The sequence below is a fragment of the Aythya fuligula genome, chromosome 1 (genome assembly GCF_009819795.1).
Source record: "Aythya fuligula isolate bAytFul2 chromosome 1, bAytFul2.pri, whole genome shotgun sequence".
In the NCBI taxonomy this organism is placed as follows: Eukaryota; Metazoa; Chordata; class Aves; order Anseriformes; family Anatidae; genus Aythya; species Aythya fuligula.
This window is the reverse complement of record NC_045559.1, coordinates 203,159,630-203,178,331: the sequence shown is the minus strand read 5'-3', so window position 1 is coordinate 203,178,331 and position 18,702 is coordinate 203,159,630. Positions and strand designations below refer to the sequence as shown.

Sequence of the window (18,702 nt, the reverse complement as noted above, 5' to 3'; positions counted from 1 at the left end):
CCTGCTGGGGGAAATAACGACGTGGCTGGCTAACTCCTAGATCTGCTTGGGATCAGCATTGCTTCCCCACTTTAACTTTGGAGCATTTGATGATCTCACCTTGTTTGCCTTTGCTGGACTCTAGAGAAGGACACACCTGCTCCAGTCCCCGAGCAATATGGTGTGCATTTGGCACACACACAGCAATTGCAAGAAGAAGGAAGATATGGAGGTAAAGTTTAACTAATATCAGCTCCCAGGGGTCTTGCGTGTTTTGCATGTAAGTGGGATGGTGTTGGTGATTGCTGTGTTTCAAGCTGGATGTGCAAAGGGCTTGTTTTTCATTTCGCTAAGCTGAATAAACACTGCTGAAACAGTCTGAAAACAGGATCAATTCAAAGAATCAAATGTGCGGATTTGAATATTTTTTTCTATGTCCCCTATGGGCCTGAATGAATGTTCTGAAGAGCTGGTCAGAAGAGAAATTACAGATGCAAATGGCAAGAAAGGCACTTCCAGATGACTGGAGGACCGGGAGCCAAACAAACACACTATCTGATGCTTGTTTTCTTGCAGGCCAAAATGTTGAGATTGGGCAGATGTCCAAAAAGCCCTTGCAACAATCCATGTGGAAGGAGGAGGGTTTCTGTAATAAAAACACTTCTGTTCACTCAACGTACAGATTGTTTTTGGAGTGTCTTTGAAACAGAGAGGTTGGGGGGGAGGGGAGGAAATTAATCGGTTCTCATTCTCGTTTGATTATCTCTTTGCTTAGCGCTAAGCCAGCCTGCTTCCAAACCCCTCTCATGTGAAGCGAGGACCTTTGATGTCCATATTGTGGACCAGGTGGTCAGGAGAACAAAGGAAAACTGTGAAGGTCGGCATCGGTGCAGGAATCATTTTCCAAGCACTTCACAAATGTTAGAAAGGATACAGAGCAGGGATGCTGAACAGCAGAAAAATATGTAACATGTCTGGAGAGATTCATGACAGGGTTTTTTTTTGGTACTGCTCAGAAAACTGACTTTCAAAACATTTGCAAACAGGAGCTTGTTCTTTTTGGGAAGAGGTGTTGGAATACCCAGCACAACAACAACAGAAAACCCACACCCCAAAACCCACCACAGGAGGAAGGTGTGGAGCTGAGAAAACAGAGGGGAAAATATTAATTTGCCAAGAGGCAGTGACAACTTTTTTGACAGAAAAGTACATTCCACATCACAGAGTTTTTTTTCAGCTACAGTAACCCTGCCAACACATTTCACAGTAAATTCATTTGAGGGCAAAGAAAAAGAGTGCTTAATGCAGACACATGTAATGGAAATGTCAGTTCAATCCATCAGGATTGCTGAAGCTGGCAGCAGAGCTCTGTGCCATGAAGTGTACAATCGCTAAAATACTCATGTTTAACAATGGGCCTCTCAAAACATAAATACCTGCTCCTCCTGCTCTCCCCTCCGCCTGCCTCCAATTTGTACCCACGAGCTCAGAAACCTGATATTTTGAGACCAAAATGTTGCTTGCCTGTGTCCTAGAAGCTGAGCTCCCCTTAAGGACAGCAGGTGCTGGGATGGGGAGGGAGGGACAGAGTGGTTCTCTGTCCCAAAATCTGGGCAGATGTGGTCGTGATGACAATGACACTCTCATCACCCACCCTGAAAGCTTCAGCAGAAAGGAATGGCAGAGCCAAGTATCACGACCCCATATCGTGATTTGTTTCTGCCATGCACAGGGTGGAAGTGGGAAGGCAGAAACTTAAAACACGAACTTGGGCTCTACATTCTTTTAAGACTAGAAATTGAATTTTTAAGATGATGGAAAAAGTTATTTGGTGCATATAAAACATGAAAGTATCGGATTTGGGCGTCTTGATGTTATCATCAAAGCTGGGTGGGAAACTGTTTGCTTGATCCAAGACAGCATTTGAAATTCTGTCCTGTCTGAACTTGAGCAGAAAAATAAAAATCTGTTAATATGTCATGAAGTGACTGTTCAAATACTAGACTACTTCAAGACTACAATTTGGTGTTAAGATGTTTCGTTTTGATTTTGACTTGTTAATTTCTCTTTTCCAGTCTTCTATAACTAGTTTATAATTAATTTGAAAAGGTTGAAACTGAAAAAGGATTTTTTTTTCTTTCACATTATTTTGGAATTTGTCATTTAGATGATTTTGAGAGCTGTTTGCAACATTTCTGCTGAGAAATCTCTCAAGCTCAACACTCTCCCACAAACAAATTCCCTTTTGACAAATGAGCATTTTCTGATAGGAAAAGTTATCTCAAAATATTCCCTGCCAGCTTTAATTATCAGAGTCAGGCCAACACACAGAGTCTTAGCCTGCATCTTTTGGCATAGCTTACTTTCCTCATGGCATCATCTTCCCAGTTCTGGACAAAACAGCTTTTCATCTAAACAAAATACCTAATGCTTATGATTATTGCAGGAGAATTTGAAAGCATGAACCTTAATGGCTGAAAAAACAAGCTGAATGAAACAATATGGGATTTTTATTTCATAACTTTTTTTTTTTTTTTTTTTTTGCTATTAAGCCACTCTCATAATTTAGAGGAATGCAAATATTGTTGTATATGGAAAAGTTGTGATAGATGCAGCAGATTTTAAAATTATTGGTATCTCCTCAAGAAGTATGCACATTTGATTTGTGACTGTCGCCTGGTTTTGCAATGATAATTATATGGAAAAAAAATCCCAACAGAACAGTACTCTAAAATGTTACTGCCAGTCTTGCACGAAGCATGAGTGTAGGATGGACATTTAACCTCCAGAATGATTTTCTGTATAAAAAACATACATAGAGATCATGTTAACGCCATTTTACGAAGTCTTTGGGGAAGCAGTTCGGAGGTTATGTCAAGCTGTGGGGGACATATGCCTTAAAACCTGGCCTTTAAGTCTAAAGCACTGGCTTTTTATTGACATTTAATAGAAACTGTTAATTCTGTTGGGCAGATTAACTCTGAACTACATTGTTACTGTTGTGTGCTCTGAAATGGCTGACGATGATAAAAGGTTTAAGTTGCTGCTGCCATTCTGCTAAAACAAATCTGCATGTCATTTGTTTAGTTGCAAATAAATCTCTGGGCAAAACTGTGTAAACAGAGCTGCCCCACCACAAAGAGAAAGGATATTAGGATGTTAATTGGTAGCTAAACTTGGGATATCCGAGGAAACAAACAACTGGAAGCAACATAAAGAGTTTAAATACCAAGCAAGTGAAAAGGAAACAAGTTTGAGAATTAGAATCTCAGTCTATGCTAATGAATTAAACATGCCCACGACCACTCTCCGACATAGGGGTCAACTGGCAAAGAAAAGCTTGTGTCCATTGTGCCGAACACTGGAAAATCCCATTGTGACAAGGATACCGAGAGGATCCTACTCACTGATGGCAAGCTAGACACCAGTTTGTGAATATATTAATCAATTTAAATGTCTTACCTGTCATATAACATTTGATATCCTGAGAGTTGCTAATGGGGTTGTTGTTTTTGAACATATACAGGTTGAAAGGCATTATGTTATTGCTGCTCAGGTGCTTCCACATATCATGGTCTGGACTCGTCCATCGACCTGCTAGCACATCGTAGTCTCTCCGTCCCATGTGGATAAGCTTTGTGAGGGGGTCGTACAGTCCTCCGTGGTAGCCAATGATGATCTGGAAGTTGGGATTGGTGTCCATATAGATCTCCCCATATGCTGTGTATAGTATCTGTTTAATCATTAAGCCAGTCCCACTGAAGACAGCCAGAGGAGTGCCGATGTTATCGCAGGCTATGTAGAATTCATCGCCGCTGCTGAGCTCCATTGCAAAGAGGTGGCCTTGGAGGTCATAATAGAGGGATGTGATCTCTGAGCTTGAGTGGTTGTACAGATGGGTGACCTTGGTTGGGTTGGTCAGGTCTGCGTAGAAGAACTGCAAGTGGTGGCCATGGCTGGTTTTGCTAGAAACTCTCCTTCCTAGGCCATCGTAGCGGTATTTCACGCTCCACCCACTAGCTTTGTTGTAGGCTTTGATGAGCAGGCCAGCTGAATTGTATTCAAAAATATCATTGCCTCTTTGCTTCAGGAAGCCATCCTCGTCCATTTTGTACTGCACATCCCCCAGTCTAGTAATCCTATCCCTGAGGTCGTACCTGAGTGGAGTAAGGCGGGCGCTATTCCCCGGACTCAGCAAATGGAGGTTTCCATTTAGGTCATAGCTGTAACGCCAGAGTGGTTTGTCATTGATAGACACTGTCTGCAGCTGGCCATCAGCATCATACTCATAGGAGTACCTGGTGGTGTTTGCATAAGGGCCAACCTTCAACTCTTTCTTAACAACTCTCCCCATGTTGTCGTACTGCACGGTCATCCAGTACATGAGCGACCGAAATATCTCGTACTGGACCTCCTTCATCCTGCCATAGGCATCGAAATGTTTCGTGTGAGTCATGACAGCGGTGGTGATAATCTGGTTGATGTCGTAGTAAATGACTCCGAATTTACCAAATTGCTCAGTTTTGCCTGACACGTCATCGTACCTGTAGAGATCGATGGGTAAAGGTGTCTCGTTGATGACTGCTTGCATGCTGGTCACCCGAAAGCTGTTGTCATAATTATAGTCAAAGCGTGCATTCACCATGCCTTCCTCAGTGAAGCGGAAAATCTGCCGGTCAATGAGGGGCCCTATCTGTCTGTACCTGATCGTACACGTGAACCCTTCATTCTGCAAGTTTATCGTCTTCAGCATGCCAGCAGTTTCATCATAAGTGAAACTGATCTTTGTGGTGTCGTAGAGCATCTCCGCCAACTTGGACAACTTTCCATACTTGTAGATGACACGTCTCCCTGTCCCCAAGTACAAAGTGTGGAGCAGCTGCTCATCCTCTGTGAAATCCTGAATTACTGAGGCGTTGCCTTCTGGGGGTCGGTAGATGTTCCTGTAGTAGCCTATGGAACGGATGGTTTCTAAAGTCTGCCGGGCAACATTGGGCATGGTCACAGACGACAACCGGTCATTCTTATCAAACTCGAAGATGTACTGCCTCTGGCTGTGAAGGAGCAGCACCATGGACTAGGTGGGGAAGAGAAAAGAATACGTTTTAATCCTGGTTTTCAGGCAAAATCATTCTTAACTCTAAAAAAAACCTGCAAAATTCTCCATTCAAAAAAAAATAAAAATAAAAATAAAAATAAAAATAAAAATAAAAATAAAAATAAAAATAAAAATAAAAATAAAAATAAAAATAAAAATAAAAATAAAAATAAAAATAAAAATAAAAATAAAAATAAAAATAGGGCAAGTGAGATAAGTCTGCACCCACAGGATGAAGTAGTGGTAGCATGCAGCTGCATGGCCCATCAAGCATCCCCAAGTAGGAGCAAGTCAAAGGAAGAAGCAGTTAATGCAGTGAAGGTCTAAGTTTAGAATGCTCAGTTGTTCGGATCAATACCGTGTAGCTGTCTCTACCCAAATTCTCCTTGTCAATAGCTTCTACAAACTAACTAAATAAAGCTGATAGAAAGACCAAAGAAATGCTTGAAAAAATACCTTCCTGAAGCTGTTCAATGCCCAATTAACTCGGTGTGTCTATGTGTCGTCTGTTACTGCCTTAGAAACTTCTGCCCACATGCGTATTCGTTGTCAGTGTTTTTTTGCATATAACTGACAATCACACAGATTGTATAATACAAGGTGCAAGTCAATACTTTTTGCTTTTTAAAAGCCATGTTACTGCAATTTCCTTAAGCTATTGTAGGGATAGGCTTTATATAAAACTTATGAATATCAGCCCCAGGTATGCAAGAAGGGGATCTACGGGACACTGAGTAGTGTAACAACAAATGGTAATACCCAGAAGAAATTAAGTCCCATGCCAACTTACACAATGAAGACTATAGAAACCACTGCAAAGTGTTTACAACAGTCTGGCTGGATTTGTGCCTTGTGCTTTTCATTATGTGTATTTCCTATGAAACAAGAATAGGCTACTCAAAGAAGGGAGGATGTCATACTGTATGGGTTGTTTTCACATGGAAAATCCTAGTAGAAATGCCTACTGTTCACTCCTTTGACTTTATCTGCACATATTTTATATTACAGCTAGATCAGCAAAGGAATGTTGTGCTTAAAAATCAAATGCCAGAGCTCTACAGCATTAAGACATGCCCTCAGTGTGACTGGGAAAGAATACTGCCCCCAGGGGAACTTTCCATGGTATTTTCAACTGCTCTTTGGGTGGTGCGGCACCAAGTTTCTATATGCATCTTAGTGCAAGCAGAATCTGCTTGAAGAGGAGTATTGGACTATAAGGATCAGTAATCAGCTGCTGTGAAGTAATGCAGCCATGCTAAAGTCAAAGATGTGAAGACCTTTGACACCAAATGCACCATGAGTGAGAAGCCAGTAGGAGGACTCCCACCTTCTCCAGGTAAGTGTAGCTCCAAGATTTGCCGTCAGCAAAGATCCTGGATGTAATCCTGCCAGACTGATCATACTCCATCCTCTCTGACATTGTGCCCCGCTGGATCCCCGCGATGTGTCCTCCTGGGGAATAGGTGACGTTGACCCCATTCAGTCTGCTGCTGGGCGACCAGAGGCTGGGCCTCCCCGCCTGGTCGTAGAGGATGCGGAGCGTGAACTTGCGGTGGTCGTCGTAGATCTTCTCTGTTCTTGTCACACGATCGAAGTCGAGGGACAGCAGGTTTCTGTTGTGGACCTACAAGAGCGAGACAAAGAATTAGGAAGCTGGAAACTGTTCTAGTTACCAAGCCTAGCCTTGTTTTACCAAAAACCTCTTTAGATCACACTGGAGACTATCCAGATCTTCATTGCCTCTGGATAAGACTTTCAAAACCAAGTGGTGGCCTAACCCTACTTCTTGACTTCAGTGAGGACAGAGGCAGAAAACCTGTGTGTACTTCTGAAACATCACCATGGTGGATTAATATTGCTAATATCCCAAATCTGGGCTTAGGACTGGTACAGCACATGTGGTATGGCCCTACAGAAGATGTCATAATAAATTGTTGCAAGGGATATTTGCAAAATTGCTTATTAAATCTGGGGTATAGAAACCGTTTGCTTTCATGAACATAAAAAAAATAATAGTTTCAGAAAGAAGATGAATGTTGTGTCAAGATACTTGAAAGCTGAGTTTTTCTCTGAGTTTTTACTGCATGCACTGGAGGTGAAGCCTTCCACTTGGGATGAAATATGAAGGCTTTGACCACTGTAGATGTTACATAGACCAGGGACTTTTCTGTGAGAGCTGGAGTTTTGGCTTCATTGTCCTGGGGTTATTCTGTGTTGCATAATTACACTCCTGTTACCTCCACTGCCTCTGCATTTCCAAAGATCAAAGGTATCTACTTCAAAGGTAGGAGCAGGAATACATTTTCATTCAGGGATTGTAGCACACAGCATTACAAAAAGGACCTGCTAATACAACTCATGTTTAGCTGCATGTGCAAGGAGATTTAGAAAGCCACATCAGCACAGTAGCAAAGCACTGTGCAAGGATGAAAACCCCACGTTGCCAGGAAAAGCTTGCCAGGGAAGACAGCTGCTTCTCCATCCCACCACTTTCAAACCTTTTTCAGCTGGTGAACCTCTCTTTTCTGGGAAGGCGCAGACTCTTCTCAGATGAAATTCAAACTCCAAAGAGCTTTTTTGGTTCCCTCTGCAGCCCTTCAGCTGCAGTCAATAAACCAAGGGCTTGCAGGTTGCTGCAGGGTCTGAGTTAAAAACGCTGCCTTACCCTGCTCTGGGTAACACCAGCACTGAGCACTGCTCTCAGCCCTGGTCCAGCTTTGATCTTGGCCATTTCTTTAGGGTGCATATTGAATTTCCAGTGTATTTTGAGGGATGTGGGAGTATCTGAGAGCTAACCAGGAAAGGATATTGTAGAGGCAAGGGAGAAATGGTGTGCTGGATTCCTGGAGGGGGAGGAGAGGGAACGGCAGGACCACTGCTGTGCTTTCAGACATCAGTGCTGGAACCTGGGGAACGGGGGCATTACAAAGCCAGAAATCAAAAGAAGGAGTCTCAGAAGGAGGTCAGAAGAGGTAAAAACAGGGCTGAGAAAATGTGGAACTGAGCTGAGGGGGTGCGTGGCCAGCCCAGGCAGAAGGAGTTGGTGCTGTGATGTAAGTGTAAAAATGATGTAAAAGGAGGCAACCGCAAAACTGATTTCCAGTTTATGAATAACAGTGTAAAAGGCAAGTAGGACTTGAGGAGAAAAAAAAACACAGTGTGGAAAGGTAGATAATGCTCCAATTAAATGTGTAGCTGAGTTTAAAATAGAATGCAAATGGGCAATGGGAAAAAGAGGAAATCAGCCAAAAGCCCATTGTAACAGGCAAGCTGGGAAATAATTAAAAAGGTATCAAAACTCTAAGTACAGATGCACATATGTAACTAACGGAGCAATTTGATATCTCATAGGTGCTTGCTGCTATAAATAGAGAAACAGAAGTGGCAATTGCCTGCAAAAAGGAAAAAAAAAAAAAAAGAAAGCAAAGCAAAGCAGGAAGGAATAATATCTCTGCCTTCCATCTATTCACAGAGCAGCTTCAGCCCAGCAGCTGCAGCTTTTTCTGCTACTGGTCTCTGCCAAGAGAGCTGGAAAGAGCTCTTCCAGGGCTGGGACAGTGAGCCGGGCTGGAAGATGCCTCCCTGCTCCGTGTGCCATGCACTGTGCTGGAAGAACCAAATAACAGGTCCCCAGGCAGCTCTTAGGCTCCCTCCAAACCTCTGTATCCCGTTGCTGGTGCCCTAACTCATTCCACCACCGTGGCAAGGGATTTCTGCAGGACTAGCTGAAACCAGTCTCCCTTTTCATAATTTTTTTTGATGATTTGTTTTCTCCTGCTCTCCTCTCTGTGAAGCACTGCAGTGCCAACAGCCATCCCGCAAGGTGACGGGCAAAGCCAACCCGACACTGCCAGGTAGCCTCTGAACAGGAGCTAAATCTTTTCCTCCTCGTTCAAGGGAATAGAAGGGAATTTGAATTCCCTTGAATAGAAGGGAATTTTCTGCAGAAGCACTGACAGGGCTGCAGGCTTCAGTCCAACAAGCGTGTTTTATGGTGAGCAGCTAAATAAGGTGCCATCCTACGTCCCCGAGTCCTCGTTCTGGAAAAGGCTCTGAGAAGCTCCTGCAGAAAGCTTTTGCCCCTCAGGGCGTTTGGCAAGGCCTGTGATCAGCACGGGACTGAGCCAGGGTAAACATCAATGCACAGTTCACAGATGCACAGTTCACAGTGTATTTGACCTCCCTTTACAGTGTGTATGGGACTAAACTTGCCCCCAAACTCACATCCTACTACAGTACTTCCATTTAACCCCTTGGTTTGCTCTGGAAAAGCAGGAGAGCAGGAGCACAGACACGTCGCCATCTCAGATCTCTCCAAATCTTCGTGTGGAGCTCCTTTAGCTTAAATGATAATTAAACAGCATGCATTGGTCTCCCCGGGAGAGCAAGAGCATGAAAAGGGAAGATTTCTCATAAAAAGGCTGTTGCAACCTTCCGCAGAAGAGCACAAACAATACTTCTGCAGTGAGGACTCCAGGAGCCAACAACATCCACGTGATATATGGTACCCACAAAGCAGTTTTGCCAGTGAATTGCTAAAATTATTGGGGTGGCCTTATCCAAGCCCCAGCTCCCTGTAGAAGTTCTGGAGATGATGCTGGACTGTCCTCAGTAGAAAACACACCAGGAACATTACTGGCATATCCCACAGGACCTCTCTGGTTGTGTTGGCTCTGGGAAGTCTTTGGGACACTTGGTCTGGGTGCCACTGTTAGCCTGGTCTTGGGGAAAAGGAACCAAACTGCAACAGGAGTTTTCATGGTTAAATAAATAAAACAGCTGAGCCAGCAGCTCTGTCAACTGTCCTATTTGCTCCGTTGCCAGAGATTACATCCTTCTTTATTGAAAAATTCATATTTGTTAAAAAAAAAAAAAAAAAGGAAAGAAGGAGCTCTGCTCCTTGGAGCAGAGCTTAGCCAATGCTCTCACTGCAGATGGGGTCTGTGCTGCTGTTGGCTTGTCAGGGGCTGAATTCGCAGCCAGAAAATTAGCGGAGATACCTCGCTGCTCAGCATCAGGTCAGCATTGCTGGGACTGAGGAAAAGTTATTGGGGCTGGCCCCTTCTGCCTTCATCCACGAAGAAGTCTCTGCCCTGTGCCTTATCCCTGCGATAAACACAGGCACTGCTTTATTTCCTAGGGAAGGTTGAGGAGGCAGCTGAGCCACTGGCATTATTGTGCCAGGAGCTGGTTGAGCTCATGGCAATGTGTCGCCAGTCCCCAGGAACACCCTGCAAACATGGGGCACGACTCCTAAAATATAAATCCGTGTGACGGCAGCCGAAAAGATGCTGTTTTTAGGGGAACTCCCTCTTTTACAGCAGCCAGATGCTGTTCTCCCCATCTCACAGATCTCAGGGAGAGATGCAGGGCTGCAGCCTTGCTGGGTGTGCTCTTTTCCCACAGAGCATCCTTTCCCCCATGCCTTTGCTGCCGTCTCCTGGGAGCAGCGGGGTGAGGGGAGAGGGAAAGTGGTGATTTACTCACCCAAGGCAGAAAATGATAAAGTTTCCCCAAACGAACAAAAACATGTTGAACTCAACTTCCCTAAGCTTCTCCCTTGCCAGAGAAAGCAGCAATTACTGGTGAGAGGGAAGAGGAGAACATGACACGGAGAATATGTTAAATGCCGAGCAGTCCCCAGGGAGGCAATTAGCACCTTGCAGGTTTATGTCTTAGGGGTGCAGATGCTGCTGTGCAGGTACAGACAGGCAGCTTAAAACTTCTTGCTCACCCTCAGCTCCTTTGAACCCCAGAACAGAGCTGTAACCGAGTCCTTCAATGATGTAAGATGCTCTTCTGCTTCACTAGAAGCAGGGACAGGCCCCAGTAGGCTCCAAATGTGAATAAATGCTGGCAGATTTATAGGGACACGAGTTACCAGCCTGAAAACTCATTTTGCAAGTGCTTTTCCAAATGCAGTACAATATAAAACAAAGACACATTCTGTGTTTGAATCCGCTGTGAAGATTTTGGAAGATAAAACTGACACGGGCAGCTGAGCTGCAGCTAAATGAGTGGAAACTGCTTTGAACACCAAATGGCTGTGCCACAGCTGCAGATTTGAGAAGGCTGTCTCCTCTCAGAGGCAGACTTGTCTGGTAATTTCATTGGTTATTAAAAGAAAATAAAAAATAAAAATAAAACAACAACAACCCAAACCAAACACGAAGATTGATGCCAACCGATCTGCAGACATCCAGCAGTTTCCAATGAAGAAGCAGCCTCAGCTTTCACTACTGTTTGCCCAGCTATTCTCCTGATGATGAAAAAGAGTGAGCGTGTGAGGCTATCGATGCAAGGGGAAAAGAGCAGCGGCGGGGCTGGGGAGGGTGAGGAGCAACGCTTGACAAGTGTGAGCGACGAGAGCTGGGAAAAATCACACCACGGTGGCAAAGGTCACTCAGCAGGGAATAGGGAGAGGTGGAGAGCAAGGACTGGGAAATACATATTCTGAAACCACAGCATTAATATTTCCTGCGAAGCTTGAGTGTGAATAAATAGCTGCAGTCCTTTGGCCATGGTAGCACTGCCTTTTTCTCTGAGAGCCTGAATTTGCCAGGTGTTGAGCAGCTTCACATAAGCCCACGACTCCAAGAGCAGCAAGGTGCAGGGTGAGTGTGCAGGACTCACTGTTATTACAAGTTCCCCACCTTGCCTGCAGTTAGCAGAGGAATTACAGGCTTACTGGGCAAGAACTTGAAAAAGCCCTGACGAGTCTGCGGCACATGGTGTGGAACAATGTTTTCAAACCACGTCAGACTCGAGCACAGAAAGCGCTGCCCACTCGGTGGGGAGAGAGCAGCATCAGGCTGGAGCTGTTGATAACTCTTCACATCAGGGAACAAAGGCAATTGCCATGTGATGCCCTGCAAGCCCAGCTCTTCAGCAGGTTCAACAGATTAGCAAGTTTCAGGAACCTAGAAGTTTTCCTGAGGCTACACAGATAACAACAAGGCTTACAAAGCTGTCAGTGCTCATGTCTACCAGCAGTACAGGTAGAAAATACTTATTAATTTCTATTAACTGGTGCAATATTTAGTGGTTACGATCGTTTTATGCTTGCTTGAACAGCCTGGTGGTTAAAGCTGCAGTGTCTGGTAGGAGGTGATGCATTCCCAGTGATGCAGAGGGCTCAGGGAAATCAGCAGTCCTGCCTGTGATGGCTGAGACAATGACAGCACACAAGGAGACATAAGGACACATCCAAGCCATAAAGATTATGTCACCGGGGATGAACAGCTCTTTCTCTGTCCTGCAGCCTCATCCTGGCTGCAGAGAGTAGAAATCAGCCCTGTCCCTTTCCATCACGAGGCTGGGGACTGACAAGATGGGAAGCAGAGTCCAAAACTGCTCATGTCTCTCACTTACCCGCAGCCGACGTCCGAAGACGGTGACCTGCCCTCTCGCTTGCTCCTTCCTCTGCCTCCACTCCACGAGGTTAAGGCCGTTGTCGATGGGCAGGGTGACGTTCCTCTTGCCCACCGTGGGGTTGACGGTGCCGGCCAGCAGATGCGGCTCGGTCTGCAGGGCCACCTCCATGCCATTGGCAAGCATCAGCCTGAGAGAGCCGTCGGCGCCGATGTAGTAGCTGTTTCGGACTTGGTCTGAAGACAGAAAAGAGAGCTTTTAAAAGGGCTGCCCCGTGATCGAGCTCCAGCCTTTTATTTGCTCCCTCATCCAGGCCTCACCAATATTTCTGGTGGCTGCAACCAAACGCACTCTGTCACTCACCTGTCCGACTTACAGTGAGCAAAGCACTGAAAACTGAGGTGAGGAGTCATTTTTTTTTCATTCTGATGAGATTCTGCAAGGCCTCAAATTCTTGCAGAAAAATCTTACACAGGTTTAAAAAGCCACCAGTGGAATAGCCTTGTAATACCTTATTCAAGGACAAAGGTTCAAACTTCTACCTCTAGGCTAGGATAAAGACCTACACTAAAACACTGAGTGGTGAGATATTTGTTTTAAACCACAGTCCTGCTGAAAACTTTCCACATTCTTATACCCCAAAGATCCCAATTTCTCTACAAAATATGAAAAAGTGGGGCCACCTCCTTTTCTCGGCTTATTCCCTATCTCACAAGGGACAGGAAATTGCACGGCAAGTTAACGCTAACCAGTTCCCCAAACAACAGCCAAACACTCTCGCTTGGGAAAGCTTTCAGGAGGCAAGTGAAGACCTCATGTTTGGAGAAAAAGCAGAGGCACTAAGCTCCCACACATCTCCGTACATCTGTTCTCCGCTAGCTCCTGACAGATCAGCAGATTTGGAGGCCAGGATTTGGGATTTCAGGAGCAGAAGAGGAGGAGAACAATATCCCTTGCTCACCCTTCAGGAACGAGGCAGGCTGAAACCCCGTCCTTTGAAACTCCAGCTGGCACTTCTCTCTGCAGAGCTTGTGAAGGGTAAGAAAACATGAGACTTGCTCAATGCAGAATAGCTTTAAAAGTGCATTATACACAGAGTGACTTATTTGAAGCTCTTCAAAGGCTGAAAAATATTACCATTTCTATCTCCCAGGCTGCCATAAATACCTAATTGTGAATAAAAATACCCATTAAAAATTCATGTCAATTGTTTTTCCGTTCCGAGGCGAGTAGGGTTTTGTTCACTAGTTGCTCTGCCATAGCTCAGCAGGAAACGAGGTCACAGCAAAATTACCATCTCTCGTCTAGCTGAAATAGATCAGCAAAAAAGAAAAGAAAACAAAAAAAAAAAAACAACAACAGAGTTTGGTATAATTAGGGAAGGAAACCTGACACCAGCTGGTCGCTTGTATTGTGAGGCTGATCCTGGTGCTGCTGGAGCCAGCTGGAGTCTTGCCACACTGATCTCAGCAGGACCACAACTCAACTTACTGTACACAGTTAACCTAATGATGGTGTGAAATTGCTGTGGCACCAGATTTTGCCACTATAAATGTACAGCAGTGATCCACAGCACAGATTCAAGCGCTTTGGCTACACCATTGTCTCCTTAATTTGATGGTCTTTTGACCCAGACTCCTGCAGGATTAAACTTGTGAACACTCCAGGCTTGATTCTCCAAATAGCAGGAAGACAGCTCAGCTGGCTTTCACTCTTTTGCTATTAGACACTTGGTCTTCTGAAAAAAAAGTGGTAGGAGATCCACTTTAAATCAAACCACTGAAATATCTCTGCACTACAATAAATCCCTCCTTCCTTCATCCTTCACCAGGAAGCAGGGGAAACGCTCTCTGGGATTCACTGGGCATGTGGTGCTCCCTTTGTGTCACAGAGGCACCAAAGAGGGGTTATGGTGGATTGTCACCAGCAGTGTGAGGACTACAAATCCATTACTTTCAAAATTTCTCCAAAAAGAAAAACTTGAGTTTGGAAGGCATTTCACCAGAACTACATGAAATCCAGGTGCTGTATTTTACAGTGATTTAGCTTAGTGGTATGGTTTAGTGGAGGACTTGTTAGTGTTAGGTCAGAGGTGATCAGTAGGTGATCTTGGAGGTCTCTTCCAACCTAAATGGTTCTGTGATTCTGTGATTAGACTCTATTTTTGTACTCTATTTTGGCCTTGAAAAACTACCCTTTTTGTCAGCAGTCTACAGGGCAAAATCCCACAGAATTCCTGTTGGCTATACAGGCTCCTAAATCCATTCTATAGGAACACATAACCTTCTGGAAATACCTTCTCAGATCTCACGAAAGTTCCCTTTTGGTGCCCAAGCCTAAAAAATGCCAATTCTGTCCCTTAGAGACCTCGAGGTGAGATGTCTTTCTCACCCCACATATCCTGAGCATCCCCAAGTCCTAATGCAAAGCTAGCGTATGGATCCACCTGGGTGCATGTTGGTCTTTTCTGAGAGCCCTGACACCCACCTTGGCTAAGGCAGGTGGATGTTCAAAGCTTTTAATGGTGCTTAATTCTGATCTGAGGGTTTGAGGGCTGGGCAACACCCCAGCTCATCACAGATCTCATCCTTGATATGGGGGATTGCTTACCTTGGGACAGAGGGTCCCAGTAGGTGATGGGGGTCTATGGATGAGAGTCTACAGTTGTGAGTCCTATAACTAAGGATTTCTGAGTGCCTGAACTCCAACTCTGACCAAGAACAACAGAATTTAGGTATTAAAATACCTTTGTGAGGTCTGTTTCTGGTCTCTGCGTGGAGCCATAAAACGTCTCCATCACACACTGACTGTAGCCAGAGCTTGCTCAGTGTGATCCAGGATTCTTTGAAAGGTTTGCAATGGATTTGTGAAAGCTGGCCAGAGCTTTGAGCCCTGAAGGAAAATGCAGAAGCACCTTTCATGAAAAGGGAATCTGACACGTGCATTTTCCCTTGAGAGCAACTGAGTGGGTGAGATGCTCAGAGACCTCGAATGGCTCTAGCTCCTTCCACCAGAGAGACACTTGGAAGGCAAATTACATTTCAGCTGTGCTCAGCACATCCCTGGGTAACTCCAGTGGCCTTCGTTTCAGTTTCTACAGTGATGCCATGAACAAACAACTGCCTCAGTTTGGGAATACTGCTCGTGGGAAAGCCACCCTCAGCAGGTCACGGGCCACCTCTGCTGCGACATTATCCAGATCTTCAGTTTTAGGTAAGTGCGTTTCTTCAGACCCAATGAATTTTGTAATTTTATACTTTCTCAAGATGGTTAAGCTGTTTGTAATACTGTGTATCCCAACGGCAACAGTGGCCCTGTGCTGGAGGGCAGTACAATGAGATAATTGACCGTGGCACCATTATGTAACTGTGCCTTCAGCTCTGGATGTATAAATCACATTGCAGTCAATTATCTCACTAAAGGGCCCCCAACAGTGGGCTCTATTGCTTAATTAGGCTCTTGAGGTGAAGCCAACCTCGTGTCTGTGCAGTTGCCAGACATCTTAATGCAAGTGGATGGGATGGGGCGGGGTAGGTTGGATCTTGCTCCGCAGACTGAAGGGAGGAAAAAGAAAGTCATTGTGCTCCCCTAGAGGGATACTGGGCACAGCTTGAAGGGGCTGGCACCCTCTCAGCTGCCTTCTCCAAAGGCAGGAAAGGCAGCGTGAAGGCACAGTAGGCACTTTCTTTTAGGAAAGCTTGCTTTTATTATAGGGAGGGGGAGGGAAATGCACGTCCCAGAGACATGGGAACAAGTGGGACTCTGGAACATGTTGGTCTCACTTGGAGCACTTTGTTCTTCACCAGGGGAAATGATGTTTGGCAGCCTGTTGCCATTAGGCAAAGCATGAATGAGACATGGGGAGTGAAGAAAGCTGATGGTTTGCCAATCCTTTCTCTTGCTCCTGGCCCCAGGGAACAGGAGTGAGGGACCCCCAGGAGGCTTCAGCCTTCAGAACCTGGAGATCCAGGTTGGCATGGTTTGTGCACTACATCTTTGCCCTTACCGGTACATCAGCACGGTGCTACACCACTCCTTATTCCACTTTCCTTTCCCACTTCATCACCTTTTCCTCCACCTCATCAATCCCCCACTTCCCCACCTTGCCATCACCAGCAGAGCCGTGCTCATTTCCAACAGCTGCAAATCAGTCCCACCCCTGCTGCCCACATCTCCTCCTTCCTGCCTCTCCACCCCAGCCTTTCAGCTCAAACGCAGACATCTGGGGGCTGGGATGGTCATTTTTTTGGATGCTGCCCTCTGACTATTTGAACAGCCAGTGAACAAAGAGTTAGAGAAACCTCTGGTAACCATCTGGAAACCTTTTCCAGGGGGAGAGGAACTGCTAAGTTGGAAGCCACAAAGAGAACGAAGCAAAGGGGGTCAGATGGAAGCACGGCGAGATTTACACTACCCTTTTTGTTGTAACAATAATGGTAATGATGACGGAGGACTACGCTACATGGCAAGGGGACTGGCTGAGAATGAAGCAGAAAACAGCTGCAGAACAACTCCAGAGCTGGGGACTGTGGCTGAGTAGGTGCGAGTGTGCGTCTGCCCCAGCACATGGGGAGCTCTGGGGTGCTGGGGATGCAGGTGGCAGGGATTATCAGGACGGTGCCTGTTTCCTGATGGATAATCCCACGCGTGCAGCTTGGCTGGGAGAGGGAGAGGGGCCCGACTCACCTTGGAGCAGGGTGTAGAAGGCTCCTGATGCCGACAAGTTGGTCGTTATTGTCACGTCGTCCTTGCTGGAGGTTTCCACCTGGACGTGCACGGAGCTGTCGGTGTCGCTGCGGAAGCTGCTCACTTGGCCAGTGGGGAAGGTGACGTTGGTCAGGCGGCCGAAGCTGTCGTACCTGCAAGGGAGGATGGAAGGAAATCAACAGCATGAACACAAGAGTGGGACACACGGATCATCCTGCAAAGCAGAGACCAAGTCTTGGTGCCTTCACCCAGATTTTTCCCAGACAAAACCCTGCTATCTGTCAGGACTACCTGAACTTTCTTTTTGGCTTTATGAAAAGAAAATTACGGCTTTTAGCTGAAGGAAATGAAGCAAAGAACAGAAAATGACTAAATAGGCATTAGCCTGGTTTTTAACAATATCTTTCTGATGCTCATCACCTGCACTGTGCTTCTTGTTTATGTCAGAAAAAAAACTTTATTTTCCATCCACTGTGCTGTGATCTGTGGGAAAGCATTGGTCTGTGCATCCTGTTTAGCAGAACTAGGAGTTTCGGAAGACCACCAGCTTTCTGTATGGTTGTGTCCTGAGCTCTTCAGCACTTATTTTCTATCCTATTTTAAAAGCTAATGTTAAGGTGGAAGCAAGGACTTGCCAGATTGGCCACACCAGGTAGAAAACTGTCCTTTGTGAACACGATATAGGGCCCTGAGCGCACAGCTGAGACCCCTGTCTCTGCCTTTTGCTGTTCCTAGGACCATCTGGAAGGACTGATTTGAAAGCACAAAAAAGCAGGTCACTTTTCACCCCTACTGAGCCTTTGGCTTTTCCAATGAAAGACCCAACGCGGGCACCATCTGGGAAGGTTTCTGTGATGTGGACACCTGTCTACCAGGACCCAGATGAAGTGAGATGCACACACGCTGGTCCCACAGCAGCTAGCTAGCCAGGGGGTTATTTTATTATTTTTCAATAAAATGAAGAAGCAGACAGCGGTGCCTGGAGGCCTTCTGAAGAGCAAACGTTCCTCCCATTCGTGGCATTTCAAAAGAGGTACCCTTTTGGGTAGCTGGCAAGGGACTTTTGGAGGGACGCTCCTGCAGAGTGACATGGAGAGCAGCAGGAAGATCTATGGACCTCCAGGCAAGGGATATGTAAATAGGCAGGGAGAAACAGCAGGAAAAAAATCAGCAAAAGCCGTCAGAGATAAACATTGGACTTTTTCATGTCCTGCCCAGGAGAGAAGGGCAAGAAGGGCGCATCGTTTGGGGATGCAAAGCAAATGGTGGTTGAGGAGGGAGAACTCATTCTCCTGCAGCACTCAGCAGGGATCTCTGATGGAGCACAGCTCGGGGCACTACTCCTCAGAATGATGAAGTAACATAAAGGATACGTTAAGGAAAACATGCTTAGAAAACATGATCTAAGAGGGAAAGCCAAAAGAAATGAGCTGCTTTAAATGAGAGGAAACAAAGAAGTGGGGACATGCCAGCCTGAAAATGGTTGTTCTGAAAAGGTTTATAATTTGTCTTTTCTACCGAAGGTGTGACAAAAGGTACAGGGGAGA

At 45.5% G+C, this 18,702-nt stretch overlaps 1 protein-coding gene across 6 annotated transcripts in view; it reads right to left on the bottom strand.

Annotated features, from left to right (window-relative positions):
• Positions 1 to 18,702, bottom strand: part of TENM4 (teneurin transmembrane protein 4) — a 554,777-nt gene that overhangs the window by 11,438 nt on the left and 524,637 nt on the right. For all 6 annotated transcript variants that reach the window (XM_032196280.1, XM_032196305.1, XM_032196313.1 and 3 more), the window contains 4 exons: positions 17,135 to 17,307; positions 12,449 to 12,684; positions 6,405 to 6,701; positions 3,442 to 5,056 (listed from right to left, as the gene is read on the bottom strand). In XM_032196280.1, coding sequence (XP_032052171.1) covers positions 3,442 to 5,056; positions 6,405 to 6,701; positions 12,449 to 12,684; positions 17,135 to 17,307 — 2,321 coding nt within the window. The remainder of the gene's footprint in view (positions 1 to 3,441; positions 5,057 to 6,404; positions 6,702 to 12,448; positions 12,685 to 17,134; positions 17,308 to 18,702) is intronic.